The 19,499-nt window shown below is 43.9% G+C and overlaps 1 protein-coding gene across 1 annotated transcript in view; it reads right to left on the reverse strand.

Moving 5' to 3' along the window:
* Positions 1 to 270: 270 nt before the first annotated feature.
* The window catches only part of KIZ (kizuna centrosomal protein), a 133,346-nt gene continuing 114,117 nt past the window's right edge, over positions 271 to 19,499 (reverse strand). The window contains exons 11-14 of the mRNA XM_039222285.1: positions 16,908 to 17,012; positions 13,889 to 13,985; positions 2,801 to 2,844; positions 271 to 420 (exon numbers count right to left, since the gene is read on the reverse strand). Of these exons, the coding sequence (XP_039078216.1) occupies positions 317 to 420; positions 2,801 to 2,844; positions 13,889 to 13,985; positions 16,908 to 17,012 (350 nt within the window). The 3' untranslated portion in view covers positions 271 to 316. The remainder of the gene's footprint in view (positions 421 to 2,800; positions 2,845 to 13,888; positions 13,986 to 16,907; positions 17,013 to 19,499) is intronic.

The following is a 19,499-nucleotide window of genomic DNA, read 5'->3' on the forward strand; positions in this document are numbered from 1 at the left end:
TTTTCAAGATTGTTTTAGCTATTCTGGGTCCCTTGAATTTCCATATGAATTTTAGGATCAGCTTGTCAGTTTCTATAAAGAAACCAACTTACATTTCGATGGGCATTGGATTCATCACTGCTTTTTGATAATACTTCAAATGAATATGCTAGTTTCTGTTTATGCCATGGAATTTCACTCCAGTAGTAATATGGTACCAAGTGTTCCTATTAAACAATTAGGAAGCTTTAAAAGACATGTTTGTTTAGGACATCACATATGAACACAGGGTTTTAGTTTGTTAAATGCCTTTATTTCCAACAATTGTTACTGCTTATTAGTCATAAAAATCATCAAAGTCATCGGCGGATGTGTTATGGTTTCTAGGGCGTAAAGCAGCTTCAATTTCTGAGTTACTGTCATCGGACTCACCCCAAAAGGCTGAAAGAGAAAACCAGACAGCTATTTAACAGCTCTCCACTCTAATAAGCTTGGCTTTATCAGCAGACTGGTTAACGAACACTGGCCCACAAAAGGCCTACCAGGGATGCTGAGGGCTGAAGCTGAGCAGGTGCATCTGGGATGTGTTTCTATACTGCACAAATTCGCACATCTCAGTGTGCTTTATGGAAACACGGCAGAATATTTCCTTCCCCTTTTGTTGTACCCAGCTCTTTACTGCAGGATGAGTAAAAGATTTAAGATTTAAATCAGGATTAACACACAGCAGGGTTAGCTAGGTATTCCACCAGACCTGAGACTACCTCAGCTCAGCTGCCCCTGTACTTTGATCGTCCTCTGTTCTTCACAAGAACAGAGAGGAGGAGGAAGACATGGTGGAGGAACAGCAGGCCTTGGGTGCACATGGTTTACTTGGGAGGTGATCCTGGGAACAATGGGAGGGGCTGGAAGAATGGCCCGGGAAGAGAGGAAGCCAGCAGAGGGTGTGTTAACGAGGGGGGGCTGGCAGTGGACAAGGCGGCTCAGTCCTGTAGGCATCCTCTGAGAAACTCTGAACTCTCCTCAAATTGTCCTAACAAAGAGTAAGGAAGTTTTTGTTGACCAACTTTCACTTCTCATTGGTTGAAGGCTATTCTCATTCTCAACCAGGACATCAGCTCCCGGGCACTCTGGGCTGCCTCATAGGGGCTGGGGATGCGCCTGTGGTCAGAGAAAGCAGATGCACAGCTACCTGTGGTGGAAGGCCACAGCACACCCACGACCTGCACTGTGATCTCCAAGGCGGTGGGACAGGATGTGGTGGGACACGGTCTGCTATACCAACAATCTCCATGACCACCGCTATTTCCATGGCACTCACCACCTGCCATTGTGTTGACTTCTAATATACAACCCCATTTCATCCTTGTACCAACCTGGGAAGGGAAGTGTTCATGCCTCCATTTACTGAGCAAACAGGCTGAGAGAGGTTTGTAACTGGCCCCAATCACAGAATTAACGGGTGTTGAAGCCAGGTGTCCCACCCAGGTTGTAGGACTCATACCCGTGCTCTCTATCAACCCACTGAGAAGGAGGTCTAAGTGGACAGAAGTAAAGGGAGCCCAAGTTCTGCACAGGATATGCCACAGTGTTAGCATGGAAGGTGGGTTTGAAAGAGGAATAGGAGCTCACGGTGCTAGAGAAAAGGGGAGGAACAGCATGAGCAAAGGCAAAGACGAACAAGTGTGGTATACAGGCATACCCTGTTTTCCTGTGCTTTGCAGAGATTGTGTTTTTTATAACTGAAGGTCTGTGACAACCCTACACAAGGCAAGTCTATTGGTGTCAATTTTTCAACAGCATTTGTTCACCTTGTGTCTCTGTGTCACATTTGGGTACTTCTCTCATTATTCCAAGCTTTTCCATTATTATTATATTTCCTACCGTGATCTGGGATCAGTAATTATGACTCACTGAAAGCTTAGACGATGGCTAACATCTTTTAGCAATAAAGTGTTTTTTAATTATTTTAAAAGTATTTTAAGATAATTTAATGTCAATTAACATTTTTTAGACATGATGAATACTGTTGTACACTTAAGAGACTACAGTACAGCATAAACACAACTTTTATAGGCACTGGGAGACCAAAAATTTACTTGGCTTTATTGCAGTGGTCTGTAGCCAAATCTGCAAAATCTCTGAGGTACATCTATATTTGTAAAAAAATGGCTGTGACCATTTTTTTAGATCCACAGAGGACAAGACCTTGGTAGGAACTGAGCTGAAAGTAGGGATACAGCCAGACCACAAAGGGAGAAAGTTGTGTACCACGTAGCAGGAGGTATTAGCAATTTTAACCAGGAAGGTAAGGTTACATGAGATTTTAGATGCTGGTGGTCAGATGGAGGACAATGGGGAATGGGGAAGGGGCCAGATGGGAGGAAACCAGTTAGTGTCTACTGCAAGAGCCTTGTCATGTCATGAGCAGTGGGACTCGTGGGCCATTAGCCATGAGGATGGGGATAGAGGCAAAAACCATTTCACAGGTAGAATATACCAGTGATGGTAATCAATTGGATGTGGAGGCCGGGATACCTTGCAAATTTATACTTGCAAGTTAGAACGCTATGCCATCACCGTGGCCCATGGCACCCCATGTGTTGTGAGCTCATAGCCCTGTCACTGAAGAATGGCGCCTTGAAAGCCCTCCGATCCCCGCAGAGACTACATCACCCCGGGGAGAGCCACAAGGGCACCCTGTGATCACACACATGCTTCACCGCCCTTATACGAGGGCACAGAAAACAAGAAACATGTCACAAAACAACTCTGGGTTAAAACACAAAATGAAAATCTGGCTTCGAGTTATTTCTCTTACCTTTAGACTCTAAATTGGTAGTTAGTTTCTTTTTGTTTTCATGCCTGAAAAATAAAGAAATAGCCTGAGTCTTGCAAAAAAAATGACAATCAGATTGATATTGTTAAAATGAGCACATTAGCAAAGAAGCACTGCACTGAAAGGCCAGAAATTTTACACGTTCTCCCTGCATCTTAAGAGCAAGAAGAAAATGTCAAGGGGCATCTGAGTGGCTCAGTCGGTTGAGCTTCTGACTCGTGACCATGGCTCAGGTCATGATCTCACAGTTTGTGGGATCAAGCCCCATGTTGGGGTGCTGTGCTGACAGCATGGAGTGTGCTTGGGATTCTCTCTCTGCTCCTTCCTTGCTCTATCAAAATAAATAAATAAACACTAAAAAAAAAAAAAAGAAGAAAGAAAATGTCAGGACCTCGGTGGCCAGAGGTATTTGTTGATGCTTTGGTGGGTGGGTCCCTATTGCAACAGCATCACCAGTGTCCCCAAGTGTGCTCTCTGCTGGCCCTGCAGACACCAGGGCACAGTGTGCCCTGTGGGCATCCTTTGCAGCGCTGGACAGCGAACACATGGGTGGTGAGGCAGAGGACCGACTTCCCTTCAACAGCCCTCCAAAAAACATGTCTGGGCAAAGCTTTGGCACTTTTAGATAAGCTAAAAGTGAAATAGGGAAGTACAGAATCCAAGATAGAGTAGAAGTTAAGATCCTCATCTCCATCAAGCTAGTGATATCAATCCTTAAAAGCTTGACAAGGGAGTTCAAAATAAACACTCAGCCTGCTTAATTAGAAATACCAACTCATGGTAGAGAAAAAATGTGTTATCCTGGACACCAAGGTGTAGGTTTCTGGGTATTGAATACACAAAGATGCTAGTGTCTATGGCATCTAATGCCTAGCAATCTATTCCTGACAAGGTATTTGCTGGCATTTACATTTATATATTATTTCATTAAAACAGATTCCAGCCTTTTAGAAGAGAAGAATGTCAAGAAAAGACAGACCCCCAACATGCATGGTCATTGCTCATGGCCAGGACCCTGGTTCTTTTGCCATAGGAAACCTGGTGAACTCATCTTCTCCCTCCCTTTGGGTCGAGTCTGGCTAACCTACGGCTTAAAAATCTGCTGTTTTCCACAGCTGCTATATTTGGTGGGTTTTTTTTTTCTGTAAAATAAGCTCCACTTAGGTATCATTTTCTAGGTTCAATATCTATCAAGCTTCCTTTAAACTTAGTGCCTGTTTCATTATCTGTCATGACCAACTAGTGGCCTGCAGCTGTTTCCCCATGAAGAGTAGATGGCCCTATGACCATCTGTAAGGGCCCAGCACTAACCAACAGACGTGGAGGCTGCAGGTAAGGTGGCCACTGACCATATGAATCCATCTTACATAAAGTACTAGCACACACACACACACACACACACACACTGCAACTGGGGGTTGTACGCCTATGAATTCATCTTACACAAAGTACTAGTGTACACACACACACACACACATACACACACACAATGCAACTGTGGGTTGTATGTCTATGAATCCATCTTACATAAAGTACTAGTGTACACACACACACACACACACACACACACAATGTGGACTGTAGGTCTACTATTTATCTACCTCCCATTTCATGAGGACACTGGCCTAGATGCTGGAGGCAAAGGTGGGTTAGAACAGTGCTGGTAGGGGGCAGAGAGGCTCCAGCTGTAGTCCAGGTAATAAGAGCCACAGAAAGAGAGGGGCAGAACACTGAGGGCTGGGAGAACGGGGAGCACAGGGTGGACGATGGGTGGCTGGAGGACCCCTGAGGAAGCAGGGCATCTCCTGGACTCTGCTTTGAAAGCCAGAGAGGATCACACAGACCAGTACAGAGGCAGGGGGATGCAGCAGGATGTGGTAGTGGGGAGCCCTTGGCAAGAGCAAGGGCACAATGGCAGGTAAACATGGGCCAGATCCCTGTGGACCCAGCCACTTCTCTGAGCTCCAGAAACATGGCCAGTGCTCGTGTGCTAGTTCTACTTGGCTGCATCCCAAGCACCTCATGGGCAACATGATCATCCATGACCAAATTCATGATCTCCCCAGTGCGATTCTCTTCCCCTGCCGGGCCAGGCCCCTCCTGTCTCAGTCAAGGCCACTCAGACCCTCTGTTCCCTCTCCAACCCTTTCCACTCCTAGGCCTCCCAGTCAGCTTCATGTGTAAACTGATAGACAGGGCTGTATTACAATTCAATCCTTGCTCTTCCCTCTGCATTGCCACAACTTGGCCAACTACACTAACAACTCTTGCCTGGACCTTTGTAACAGCCACTAACCGGTGATGCCACATATATCTCATCCCCTACAGTCCATCTTCCACTTGGCAGCAAGAATTAACTTCTTGAAACACAAACCTTCCCATTGTTTTTGACACTCTAAATCCTGAAGAGCACCTCCAGGGCTGACTCCAGACTTGGTTAGTTCCTTCTACCCCCACCAGAGAGTCCTCATCCAAGTTGCTGTTTCACACGCATTTGTGTGAACTAACACATGTGTGATCACTCCCCTCGTAGACGGTGAGCTCCGTGAGGGCAGCGACAGTACCTGCTTCGGCTCACCTGGGTGACCCAGGGCTCTGCACTTGGTGGGTGCTCAGTGATTACGTGTGGAATGAAAAGACGAAGCTCTCCAAGAGCAGGGCCCTGCTTAAAGACACTCGACCAATATTTGCTGGCACATTATTTGACTTGCATGTTTCTACTTCTGTGACTTCAGAATCAGGTTGTTTAAGTTTCTTACCGGAGATGGGCAAGAACTCTGTTGCAGAACTAAATGCGTGTAGGTCACCCTCTGAGAAAGGTGGACGTTGCTTCCAGGCGTCTCCTACTCCATCCCCACACCCTAGGGGCAATTACTTTTCCCTTTGGGGAGCCATCTCTGCCTGCCAATGTGACATCCCAATTCAAAGCTGACTTGTGTTACATGGAATTCTTAGGGTCAACAGTTCTTTCTGAGTCGCACCTAATGTGTAAAGCTAAGATGAGGCCAAAGGGCGAGAGAACTTTACCTGGAATACTGGATATAGTCAGTTGTTGAGCTACTACAGTATATAAGAGAAGGAACACATTCACTCTGGCAAGCATAAGAAATAGAAGAGTTAGTCTTATAGGCCATGGGATTGGGTTACACGTACTTGGAATCTGACTACTTTGTCTTCCCTAAGAGCATGAAAGTAACATTTCCATCTTTTCTTTTTTTAATATTTTTATTTATTTCTAGGAGAGAGAGAGAGAGAGACAGCTTGAGCAGGGGAAGGTCAGAGAGAGAGGGAGACACAGACTCTGAAACAGGCTCCAGGCTCTGAGCTGGCAGTCAGCACAGAGCCCGACGCGGGGCTCGAACCCACGAACCGTGAGATCATGACCTAAGCGAAAGTTGGACGCTCAACCGACTAAGCCACCCAGGCTCCCCAACATTTCCATCTTATAAAGAAGAGGTTGGCAAAGGTTTGCTGTAAAGAGCCAGAGGGTAAATGGTTCGGGTGTTGTGGGCTATATGGTCTCAGTCACAACTACTTACCTCTGTGGCTGTAGCATGAAAACAGCCATGATCAATGTGTAAATTGATAGATGGGGGTGTATTGCAATTCAACCTTACTTATAGGCACTAAAATTTGAATTTCATAAAACTGTCAGGTCAGGTGTCATGCAACATCATTCTTCTTTGGATTTCCTCCAACCATTTAAAAAAATGTAAAAAACCTGGGTGGCTAGGTCGGTTAAGCATCTGACTCTTTTTGTTTGTTTTTCCTTTTTCCTTTTTTTTTAAAATAGTTTATTGTCAAGTTGGTTTCCATATAACACCCAGTGCTCATCCCCACAGGTGCCCTCCTCCATGCCCATCACTCCCCTTCCCCTCCCTCCACCCCATCTGCCCTCAGTTTGTTCTTGGCATTCAAGAGTCTCTCATGGTTTGCCTCCCTCCTTCTCCCCCACTATTTTTCCCCTTCTTCTCCCCCATGGTCCTCCGTTAAGTTCCTCCTAATCCTCCTGTACATGCAGACATATGGTATTTGTCTTTCTCTGCCTGACTTATTTCGCTCAGCATAACACCCTCAAGTTCCAACCATGTAAGCATCTGACTCTTGACCTAGGCCTGGGTCATGATCTCATGGTTGTGAGATCAAGCCCTGTGTTGGGTTCCATGCTGAGTGTGGAGCTTGCTTAAGATTCTCTCTCTCCCTCTTATTTGCCCCCCACCCCTCTCAAAAAAATAAAGATAAAACTGCACTTAGTTTGCAGGTGTACAGGACCAGGCAGTGGCCGAGACTTGGCCCCAAGCCGGTTGAACAGTGACACTGCTATACTTAGAGCACACCAAAGGGCCTGCCTTTCCCCTGCATGTTTACCCATCTTTCACGGGTAACTCTTGGAATCCAAGATAGCAGACTTGACTTTTCCCCCAGAAGGTTACAATTAGATTGGAGGTCCTACTCCAACACAAAACATTTTCAGGTAAAACACCACAGACTATGGATTAAATTAAAATGTGACCATGTTCTGCTGGTCTCATCATAATGGGACAATGATCTCTGCAGAATTTCCCAGCAGGTTTGGTAATTTTTCCCCATAGCTGTACAGTGAACACCATGTACCCATGAAGGGGATGCTTAATTTACCTTTTGCCATATTGGACTTATCACATATCTTCCCTCTGTCTACCCATCAAGACATTTCATTTTTTGATGCGTTTCAGTAATTGTTTATGAATTCTCCTGCTACTGACAAACCAGATTAGGACAACTCTAATCAAAGTCACTTTTGTTCTCATCCTTGCTACACTTAAGAGCAGCACCTGGTGTCCACGTGCACAATCTGCAATCATGAGGACACAGGGTATCATTGAAATTATGTGTGTCAACTGTTCATGTTATATGAGCAAAAGGCTAATGCAGCTAGGAATACATACTTAGTCAACATAGTCAACATAAATACAAAATTGGATGGCAAGGTCTGCTGTAAGCATGAAGTTTTGCTTTGTGGAACTGGCATGAAGAGACAAAATGAGATGTGGAAAACCTAGCAGCTTCTAAGAAACCCATTATTAAATTATAGCAGAGCTCTCAGGGCGCCTGGGTGGCTCAGTCGGTTGAGCGTCCGTCTTCGGCTCAGGTCATGATATCACTGTTCATGGGTTCGAGCCCCGTGTCGGGCTCTGTGCTGAGAGCTAGCTCATAGCCTGGAGCCTGCTTCTAATTCTGTGACTCCCTCTCTCTCTGAACCTTCGCTACTCACACTGTATCTCACTCTCTCTCAGAAATAATAAAAAATATTAAGAAAAATAAATTATAGCATAGCTCTTATGGGTTATCCAGCACTTTCACTGCATGGGTGGTGGGCCCCAGAGAGGCTGAGTGAGGGCTGTGTTTCAAGACTCACAGAACTGTCAGATGGGAGGGGGGCAGACAGAGCCCCTCCCACCCCAGCACATAGATGCTTCCCAAATGCACACATTGCAAACACCTGTCACACGGCAGGTTGGGGAGAATCTGGGTTGGGGCAGCCAGTACCTGTACCAGTGAAGGACTGCTGACAGTGTCAGCTCTGGGGTCAAAAAGCCTCTATCCTCCTGATACTCAACTCTGCTCCCTGTGTGGCCCTGGGCAAGGTCCCTACCACTCTGAGCACCCATTTTCTGTCTGCAAAATAGGGAAGTAAGGCCTTCCTTGCAGTGTTCTGGTAAGTTTAGAGAGAATCTTGCTCGGCAGCCTGGCCATGGCAGGCATGGGGAAGTGGCGCTGCTCACTGTCACTGTATTTGGGTACACAAAGGCAGGTGCTTGGTTTGGTGATGTGCAGTCATGAGTTCTAAGTGGAGGTGACAAGTACTCTGGCACAGTGGACAAGGAAAGGGAAAATGTGGGGACAGACAGGAAGGAAACAGGTCTGAGATGCATGAAGTCTCCTCAAGGAGCCCGATGGGCGGGAGCATTGGGAAGGGGAAGACACAGGGTAATGGCCCCTGCCAGGCCTTGCACAAGCAGGTGGGCAGAGCAATGGTTTGTTCATTCATTCATTCCCTGACTCATTCACTCTCTCATAGGTCACACTACACATCAGCCCTGTGCTGGGGCCGCAGCAACAAACAACACCCATTTGGTCTCTGTCTTTGGGCCTCTCATACTCCAGTGGGGAGGCAGACACCAAAATAACTGTGACACAAGCCAAAAAAGCAACTGCAGGGTAAGCTGTGAACTGACAGCAGCAGAATTAGGGGGTAACATCCAGGCCCCTTGGATGTACCAAGAGCCCACGTCAAATTCAGGGCCAGGAGCCAGATATCCTTTTACCAACAGACAGAGGTGAGGATCCCAGTAATGCACGCTGTGAGGGTGCATGCCCAGTGTGCTTCCTGGAAGCTGAATGCAGGGTGAACGTGTGGAGAGGGTGCAATCGAAGTTGACTGCAGGAGTCTCCTTCTGGAAACGAGTGCACGCCCTCCCTACACACTCACGCAGAGACCTTTGTGGAGTGTATGATTTCCTGCAGCTCGGGTACATAATGCCACCCAGAGGTGAGGGCATCTAAGACAAATGCTTGAGTGAACAGTGGAGCTACACACAGAGGTTCAGTTACTCAGCAAGTCCAATGGTTATTGAGCACTGGCAATGAGAAAAGTCCTCTAAGCCCCAGTGAGGAGCTCACAGTGAGGGGAAGGCACCTGCAAATGGCTACCATCCCAGTGCTACAGATGATGGTGGAAATGACCCTGGGGCCACAGGAGGGGCATCTTTATGACCAGATCCTTTGCTTAGGAAACTTTTAGAAGGTTAATAGTTAAGCCCTGACAATCTAGTAGGCATCAGCCAGGTGAAAGTGTGGGGCAGAAGCATTCCAGCAAAAGAGCAGAAATAGAAGCCGGGGCACATGACAGCAGGTTGTCTGGTGGGCACAGGGACATGGGGAGCATGCTGGGAGGTGCTGCAGACTGTAGGCCATGTGGTGCTTGAGGGGGGTGTGGGCAACAGGAGCCCTTAAGAGACTCACAGCAGCGAAAGTGTGACAGTCAGGCTAGGCTGTCAGACACTCATTCTTGGCCCTGTGGGAGGAGGAATCTGGAAAACAGCAGGCCTGGGGATGTCCTAATATTAGTAACACATGACTCTCCACCTCATGGTCAATATCGTATGGAAGGAAAAAAGTATCCACAGCCTGTTAACAAACTACCCGAGTTACTGTGACTTTGAGGTCATGTCAGTGGAGCCTAGCAATGTGACTCTGAGGGTCTTCCCAAGAGCAGGAGTTTATGGGAAGGGGGAATCGTGGGCGGGGGGAGGGGCTCCTAGTGGGAAGTGTCCTTTCTGTTCTAGGGTCTTACTATACAAGACTGAAAAATTAACTAATGAGAAGATGTGGTCTCTAGACCCCAAATTCTGTAATTTTTAAAAATTTTGACTGCTAGCTAAAATCGGTATTAAAATGTCTCAAACAGCATCTTCATCTAGACTTTTGCTCAAAAGAGAAATATATTTCTGAAAAAGAGAATCCATGAAATTATTCAGAAAGGAAAAGAACCCCAGGAGTATGCCAGCAAATCTCTGAAAATACAATTTTTAAGTTTTAAGGGCCGACCAAAGGCTGACAGTATTAATTTGACAAAGTCCGAGCGCCCCCTAATGGTTATCCAGGGCCCCTGCAGCAGATGCTTTTTTTTTTTTTTTTTTAAAGCTGCCTAGGATCAACTTGCTAACTCCTTCCAGTCAGCTAATCACGCCAAGTGACCGTTCTTTCATGCTCTGTGTAGAAAACAATAAAGTATGTGGGTCTGTGAGGAGAAACACATAGGATATTTAGGCAGCTGCTTATTCAGTAGGATTTAAGGCGAATGCAGATTTGCTAAGCCACAGAGGGAGAAGGGGTGCTTTAATAGAACCTAAGGGACTTCCAGGAAAACCTCATTTTTCTTTCACTGGTATTGATTCCGTGCGATCATTGTATTCTCCCAAGGGAAAATGGCCTAGTGACCAGGCAAGGAGAGAGAAACGGCGGCCCCCACCAGAGCATAAGCTGCGGCCTGGCGCCCTCCCCTGGCCGCTCCCATGGCTGCAGGGTGGACACAGAATGCCACCCACAGTGGCTGGGCCAGGGTGCCATGGTTGGGTGACTTCTGCTACCTTTCCCCCAGGCAATTATGTTGCAAGCACACGTTCTTTTCTTTCGGTAAAATGTTATCTCGATCCAGACGGTAAACTGAAGTTACACGGCAGGCTGTTAAAATATACTCTCCATTGAATAAATGGATCCGGGAGCGTGAAAACCGCTTCCTGGGGAAGGTAAAGCGAGACAATGTTTGCAGAGGAGAGGAAGCTCTGGCATGCACCCCTGAACAAAAGGGAACAAGTGGTCTTTACTCGGAGAACGGCTTCCTATTAGGACTCACTCCTTCGTACATTATGCCTTTCATCCCCACTCAACCACAAAATGATTTTGCTGAAGCAAATACAATGGTAGAAAAAGATTTACACTGAAAGAATCTTTAATAATAAACTGTTGCCGATCTGCCTACTTGCCCGTGATTTATAATACAATAAACATCGGATTCTATTACGGCTCATGCACTGAAGCTGCTGCTCGGAAAAACGGAATATGAAAGCACCCGGATCCCACCACCATCACAATGAAATGAGCATGGATAAATGTGCTAAGAGTATCTCTTTGCATCTTTTATAGCTGGTGTGTATTAATCTGTAACGCTTATTAAGAAAGTCATTGCTATGCAAAGCAGCACCCAATCCCTTTCTCTGGCTTTTCAACAGAGTGCACTGTTTAGCCAATAGGACGGACCCTCTGGCCCTCATTCTGCATTCATCACAGGCAACATTTGCACAATGTATCTCTCAAAGGCGGCTGAAAAGAAGGCCTTAATACTCATGTAAACAACTGCAAACCAATTACTTAATGAATCAGGCCCAAACATAATGAGGTGCAGACAAAGAGCTATAAATGCATTTTTGCACCCAAGCCGCTGCTTTAAAGTAAAATCCCTCAGCTGTAGTTTGGGCTTAACTAGCACATCATAATTATTGTCTCTAGGACATCAGAGGAAGCCATTTTTTTTTTTTTTTTTTTTTTTTAGATCCAGCAGGGTCTTTTTTTTTTTTTTTTAGGTTGCTCATCAGCTCACTGACAAAATAGAGCAAAGAAGAATTTTTAAAAGTGCTACAGCAGCACTGCACTGTTATGTTTATTCTCAAGTACTGGGTTTCGAGACCACTTGTAAAAGCAATAAAGCACGAGGAGTGACTGCAGTAAGTGGGATCCTTAAATGTAAGCCTCTAAGAAATTTCAGTGAATCCAGGCACAAACAGCAAAACCAGAGCTCTCCAGAGCCCAAGGTAGTGTGTTACCAACACCAAACCCAGCACAAGAACCAAACCGTAACAAGCAGCGTGCCAAACCCATAGACTCAAAGCCCAGACCTTTTCATCACCCGATTACTATCAAGTGTCTAGAACCAAATGTTCCTTGAAACCCCCCTTTTTTTTCTTAAAAAGGGTGATGAGATTACTTGTGATTTATTTAGAAAATTAATTTCATGCAGAAGCAATAGTAATAACACAAGTTTCCTGCCTCAAAATGAATGGGGAAGAAAGTCTGAATTTAGTTTACTGAAATATAAACACAAGACATGAAATTATCAGGCTGAGAAAATATTCTTGGGGTCCAGCTGCTTTCTGAATGTATCCTAAAACCGCCTGAAGAGTATAGACATATAAAGACAAGTTAAAGAAGAACTGTTTTTTTTTAATGTGTCTAAAATATAATGGAGATGAACACTTCCAACAATCTTTAACAGCTACAGGATATGTTCCTGAGCTAAATGGTAACAGTAAGTCCTAACATCAACCTGTAGAACTTACTGTCTTTTAAAATATCCTTTAAAAGACCTAGAACTTGAATTTACAGGATAATAAAAAACATATAACACTTGAACATTCTTCCTGTCCCATAATTCATTTCCTCCTACTTCTTTCAAAACCAACGATGAAAACATAGGTATTAAAGATGCTAATTTCTAATAACTACATGAGTAGTTTTCTAAAATTGAACCTGTCGGGTTTCCAAAAGCAACAACCTAATTTTAGAAAATCCATCTCATTTTAAGATATTCTGGATCCTAAAACCAGTATGATGTCTTCCAAAATATAAGTGAAAACAGGATTTTTTTTTCATTTAAAAATACTATATTTCTGGATCAAATCACTTATGGGACACTGCATATGATGTTAGAAATGTGAAGTTTCTATTTTAAAATTTCATCAGGGTATGTTAACTTAAGTGTAATGTAATCATCTAAAAGACATCTTTTTAAGGAGAAATGTTATTAGAAAAAGAAATTGTGGGTTTTTAACATTATGCAGCCCAAAGCCCAAAGGTAGGTATTTCCTCAGACAACTGTTTCTATTCCCATCTATACATTCTTTCTGACTCAATGCCATTGCATGGTTAGTATTTTATGTTGATGACAAATCCAACACACAACTCACCAACTCACTTATCGTGGCTTGAAAAACTTTAAGAAGTGCTGGGGTTCAGCAAATGTTGGATACATTTTGTTCTTTATGGATAATAAGGAAGTATCAGAAAAGGGAAGAATAAGCTTGCCCAAATGCCTGGTGAAAAAGAGGAATACACAAATACCCAGCAATTGCCAGTATATATATATCAGCCGTCTCAGAAAGAAGAAACGGGGCCACTTTATTTCTTTTAAGGCCTGATGTTTTCTCTCTGCCCTTTTCCGACACCCTGCATTGTGTGGTCTCTAAGCAGCCCTACTGCGAGCAGCTGTAGACGCTAATTTGTGGTTCACTGAGGTGTCAATTGAGTCTTAAACCAACGAAACAACAGCTGCAAAACAATACTTGGCTCTCTGGCGCAAATATTTTCAAAGGTAGACTGAAGTTTCAACTGTTATTTTAGATAAACAACAACCCAAACCATAACCTTCCCTCAAGTCACACAACAAAATAATATGCAGCCAGAGTTGCATTCATTACAGAGTGACAGTTCTCATCCTGTGTCCGCTGTTTAGAAAGGCTGTCACGACTTTACCTTGACAAAGGACTTCCTTCGCTTGATGAAAAACTAGCCTCCAAGGCGATTTTGTTAGTTGTCTTTGTCTTGAGTGTGCGGCTGCCAATGTTCAAACCTGTGATAAGCACAAACGTGGAGGGTGAGTGCTGGCTGCCGTGCAGCAGAGAAACACACTGAGTGAAGACGCAGCCTCACAATAACTTTGGTGAAACAAACGTCGACAGGCGAAGATGTTGCTCAAGCCACAGGAGGCAAGGGAGCCTCTGAGGCAAGGAACAACATGTTGGCAGAATACTGAAAGAAGCGTGTGTGCGTGTGGGTGGGTGGAGGGGTTCCCATGACATGCAGATGCCACAAAAACTAAAAAACAAAATCATTCAAAGAGCTCTATTAAATGACCAAGCCACATGTCTATGCATATTGGTCTCTCCTATAGCACTAACTGCTGATAATTCACCTTATTGTAACACATGGGCCGTGAGAAACCATCAAAATGATGGGTGCTGGGAACCAGGTCTCAGAAATCACTGACATCTCAGGATAACAGTTGCCCCTCTGCCAAATCCTCTTTATTCCATCTCGTGGAGAAGAATGAACCTCCACTGAAAGCCATCAGGGCCACTCTTTAATCAGCCTAAAAAGGTTGATGGGGAAGATGCACAATCCGCCTCTTCTCTGGAGTGGGGGAACCAGACCATGCCCATAGTATGCCCAGCTTGCAGGGCCACATGACCCCCATCTCCTGGGTGCACTTGGATGTTAGCTACCAGTCTGATTCTCAACTGGTGGTCACTGGGGTCATGGATAGAGAGTGCATGGGCATAGCTGGGAAAGGCACTGGCTCAGTTTCTGACCTATAATCTGCTTGCTTCACAGAACCTCTGCAGCCAAGTGATTCTCTTAACGAGGTGCCCACATTTGCCCAAAGAGAGTCCCCCATGCTTAACAAGACAAGGTCTTTTCAGACATGAACATGAAGGTACAAGGTTTAAGTGGCTTGTCTTAGTGACAGGTCCAGAGACAGAGCCTAAGATCTCTGATGTAGAAGGTAACTGAACCCTGCACTTGTTCAACAGTTAGATGAACTCTTGAGTTAAGGGCCCACACCCCTGTAAAAACACTGTGGGGTCTACCTGTAACAACACTGTGAGGTCTAACACGGGTACATGGCTTCCATTTCTCTCCACCATCCCAGCCTACTTCCTGCTTTTCTCTGGAGCTCAGAGAAGTCCCCGGGCTCAGAGCCAGTGTAAAAGTGAAAAGGTAGCTGTGACCAAAGTTAAAATAAATACGAGAAACAGTGTCTAACTACAATGACAGCTAGGATCATCTGAAGCATCTCTGTGATCCCAGTGCTAGAAACTTTGGAATCTTGCAAAGCATATAGTGTAATTGTGAGGGTAGGTGAGGAAATTGGATCTAGGGGTGCCTGACTTGATACAACCTATCACTTCACTTATGAATAGATTAAGAAATGAATGTATTAATTATTACTCTATTAACAGCACCAAACTGTTTGATAAACATCGAAGGGACTATAACTATGTCAAACTTATCCTTTGAACGCGTCTATGTAACTATCATGAATATACTTAGCAGAAACAGACTTGCAGAGTCACCTTCCAAATGTGTGTCTGCTAACAGGCTGTGCTGCTCTGAGAGGCATCACTGTCTTGGGGCCTCATTTGTAAACTAAGGGGTTGGATAAACCCCATCTAAGGGGTTGGAGATCCCTCTGGACTCCAATTCTGTAACTCAAATGTGAAGAAGGTGATGAAAAGCACAGATAAGGGTTCATAAGTGCTGTATCTTTCCACCCAGAGGCCCTGCTTTATACAGCAATAGACTGCAAGGTCTCATGTTTGTGGAGTTCAAATAATAACCACCATTCTGAGGGCTTTTCTCTAACAGGCACTGTACTGGACATTTAACCTGCAAAGACTCACTGAATCCTCAAAACAGCCAAAATAACTGAATTTTACAGTAACTGATTCTAATACTACTATTATCTAGGAAATTGCTTCCCAAAGACCGAGGTAGCCAAGTCTGATATGCCATAAGTATGCCCCTCAAAAGAAAGGTCTGTCTCATTAGATAACTGGCACATTTTGATATGGACTAGAAATAATGTGATATTAAAAAATCACTATTTATTCTGGTAGGTGAAATTATGACATTGTGGTTTATGTGAAAATAAGGTCATTAAAGTGTACTTTAATGCAATTACTTTCACAAAGGGAGCTGACATGACTCCAACTAAAAAAAAAAAGTGCAATAAGAACCACTGAAAATTATAAACATGCAATAATAGAATATATGAAAACAAAGAAAATTAGTTAAAAATCCTAGATTGAAGGAACTACATTTAAGCTTAAAATTTAGCTTTATTGGGATTTACAATATTTTTATTTCAAGAACACCAAGTCCCCCAACATTCTAGGGAGAGAAGGTAGCCCAGCACAATGCTCCCGCTGATGATTAATAAACTGGGAGGGGGCGGGGCTCCTGGGTGGTTCAGTCAGTTAAACATCCGACTCTGGATATCAGTTCAGGTCATGATCTCATGGTTCATGAGTTTTGAGCCCTGCGTCGAGGTCTGTGCTGACAATGTGGAGCCTGCTTGGGATTGTCTCTCTCTCCCCCTCTCTCTCTGCCCCTCCCCCACTTTCTCTCTCTCAAAGTAAATAAATAAAGAGAGAGAGAGAGAAACTGAGAGATATTGGGAAGAGTAGGAGTTTGGGGTGTTTCTGATGGTACTTAGTGACAAGTTACTATCATGACATACCAGGTAGAATCCAAGAGCCTGTTTGGGCCATTGCCATGCTGGGGGCCAGCATATATCCAGGAGGGAAGACTTCCAAACTATTGTTCGTTAAGAACTGAAAAAGTACTGGCTTATTGTGACCTGATGACAGCTTGTTACAAAGCAAACTCCAGAAACCTTCAGGGGATGACCACCCTTGCCTGAACCAGGCACTGGCTGCCTTCCTCCATCCCCTGAATGCTGGCTTTGAGTGCTGAATATGCCCTTGCTTACCTGACAGTTGTAACACAGAAATATCTGCTTTTTGGATTCTGTCTTCAGTGCAATTTATATTATCCTGAAGGGTAGACTGCTTCAGCAACTGGTAGGCTTTTGTTTCTACAGATTAAAAAGAAAGGCACAGATAAGTGAAAATTCACATGCAAAAGAATGAATTTGGACCCTTGCCTTATACCATACACAACAATCAATTCAAAATGGATTACAGACTTAAACATAAGACCTAAGACTATTAAATTCCTGGAAGAAAACATAGCAGAAAAGTTTCAGGACATTGGAGTTGGCAACGATTTCTTGGATGACGCCAGAAAGATAGTCAAGAAAATTAAAAATGGACAAATGGGACTCTAAGGAACAAAAACTTGCATGTCAAAGGAAAAAATGAACAGAGTGAAAAGGCGACCTACAGAATGGGAGAATATAATTGAAATAATATATTTGATAAGTGGTTAATATCCAGAATATATAAGGAACCTCTATAACTTGACAATAACAACAAAATAACAACAACACCACAAATAACCCAGTGAAAATGTAGGGAAAAAAACTTGAACAGACATTTCTCCAAAAAAGGTAGGTATACAAAAGGCCAATAAACACAAGAAAAGATGCTAAAAAATCACTAATTATTAGGGAAATGGAAACCAAAAATCACAATGAGATAGTTAGGTACGACCCATCAGAATGGTTATTATCAAAAGAACAGAAAACAAGAATTGGCAAGAATGCAAAGAAGTTGGAATCCTGTGCGCTACCAGTAGGAATGCAAAATGGTGCTGCCATTATGGAAAATAGTATAGAGGTTCCTCAACAAATTATAAATAGAACTGCCATATGATCTAGCAATCCTACTTCTGAGTATATGTCCAAAAGAATTAAAAGCAGGGCATGGAAGAGATACTGGCACATCCATGTTCACTACAGCATTATTCACAATAGCCAAGAGGTAGAAAGAACCCAAATACCCATCAGCAGACGATACACAAACACAGCATATACCTACAGTTGAATATTAAGCAGCCTTTAAAAAGAAGGAAATCCTGACACCTACTACCACATAGATGAACCTTGAGGGCATTATGTTAAGCGAAATAAGCAGGCACAAGAAGACAAATACACAAAACATACAATGTTCTGCTCAAATGAAGTATTGATAGAAGCAGAAAGTGGAAAGGTGGTCACTGAGGGCTGGGGTGAAGGGGAAATTGGTGTTTAGTGGGTAGAGTATTTCAGTTTTGCAAGATGAAAAAGCTCCAGAGATCTGCTGCACAACAATGTGTATGTATTTAACACTACTGAACTGTACGCTTAAAAATGGTTAAGATGGTAAACTTCATGTTGTGTATTTTTATTTACAGTTAAAAAGAAAAAAAGAATAACCAGACATCCCAATTTGTCCATGACAATTCAGGTTTGTGCCTGTTGTCCCAGTATAACTATTAATAGAATCCCCTTCTGTTACCAAATGTTTCCTTATGTAGATGGTGACTTATGTGGTCATCCAAACCAAATGCAGTGTGCTGGGATAGTCTGGCTACTGACTCAGGAAAAAAAAAACCCCAACAACTTAAATAACAGTAGAACACTGATGGGATACTTGATGATACTGATACATTATTATTAACTGTTTTAGTTGTGGAAAAAAAGACACATAAACACAGAAAATTCTACTGCCCCGAGTGAGAAGTTTCTTAAATTCCCTCTATGATGATATTTTCAAATACATGCAAATTATTTTTTTGAACTGTCACTTTTTAGAAATTCTGAAGACGAACAAAAAACAACTTAGTTGAACCCAGGTTTCAAGACTTGAAGACAAGTTGTATGAATTTATCTGAAGTAGCCAAATTCCAGTCATTATTTTGAGTCGGTCTGTGGGTAGGCTCAACATCACAGTAAAATGGTTTCTCTCCTCTCCGGGCCTGGCAGAAGCGACTAGAGGAATGAATCCGAAGACAGCACTGATTTCCTTGGTCTCTGGTCCCACCCTGGAGTGAAGGGGGCCAGAGGAGACACTGGGTGAGGACAGACAGGAGGGTCAGGTAGACCAGCAGCCACAAGATGAGCTCAGAGGCTCGCAGCTGAGAAAATTGAATCAGGGCTCATCGTGGGGACAGAGTGTTTGCAGGGAGCAAAGCCAGGCACCCCAGAGGGATCAGCAGCAGCACACACCTGGCTCAGGTCCACTTGACAGAGGTCCCTGCAGGGCTTCTCATTGTGTCTGCTGTGAGGTAATGTGGGGGAAGACTGTTGGGAACAACGACGGAATAAAAACTACGTAAAGGACCCAACTGACACAACCTTCCCTATCCCCTCAAGTCTCAAGGATACCTGAATGAAACTGATAGCACAGACATAACAAAGCATCCACAGCTGTATCTTCAGAGTGGCCACAAAATAAAAGGATTCCTGCTGTCAGCACGGGGGGCTGGCAATCGGCTGCATCCCTCTGTTTGCTGGCTCCGTTTAAGAACTTAACCATGAGCCCCTTATTACTGGATTAAAACTACCATCACACTGAAGAATAAGAATATAACTTACCTTGCCCTCCTGAGAATCAATCAAGATAAAAATAAGTATTGAAAA

The sequence above is a fragment of the Hyaena hyaena genome, unplaced genomic scaffold, assembly GCF_003009895.1.
Source record: "Hyaena hyaena isolate Hyena2069 unplaced genomic scaffold, ASM300989v1 scaffold_1103, whole genome shotgun sequence".
Classification (NCBI taxonomy): Eukaryota; Metazoa; Chordata; class Mammalia; order Carnivora; family Hyaenidae; genus Hyaena; species Hyaena hyaena.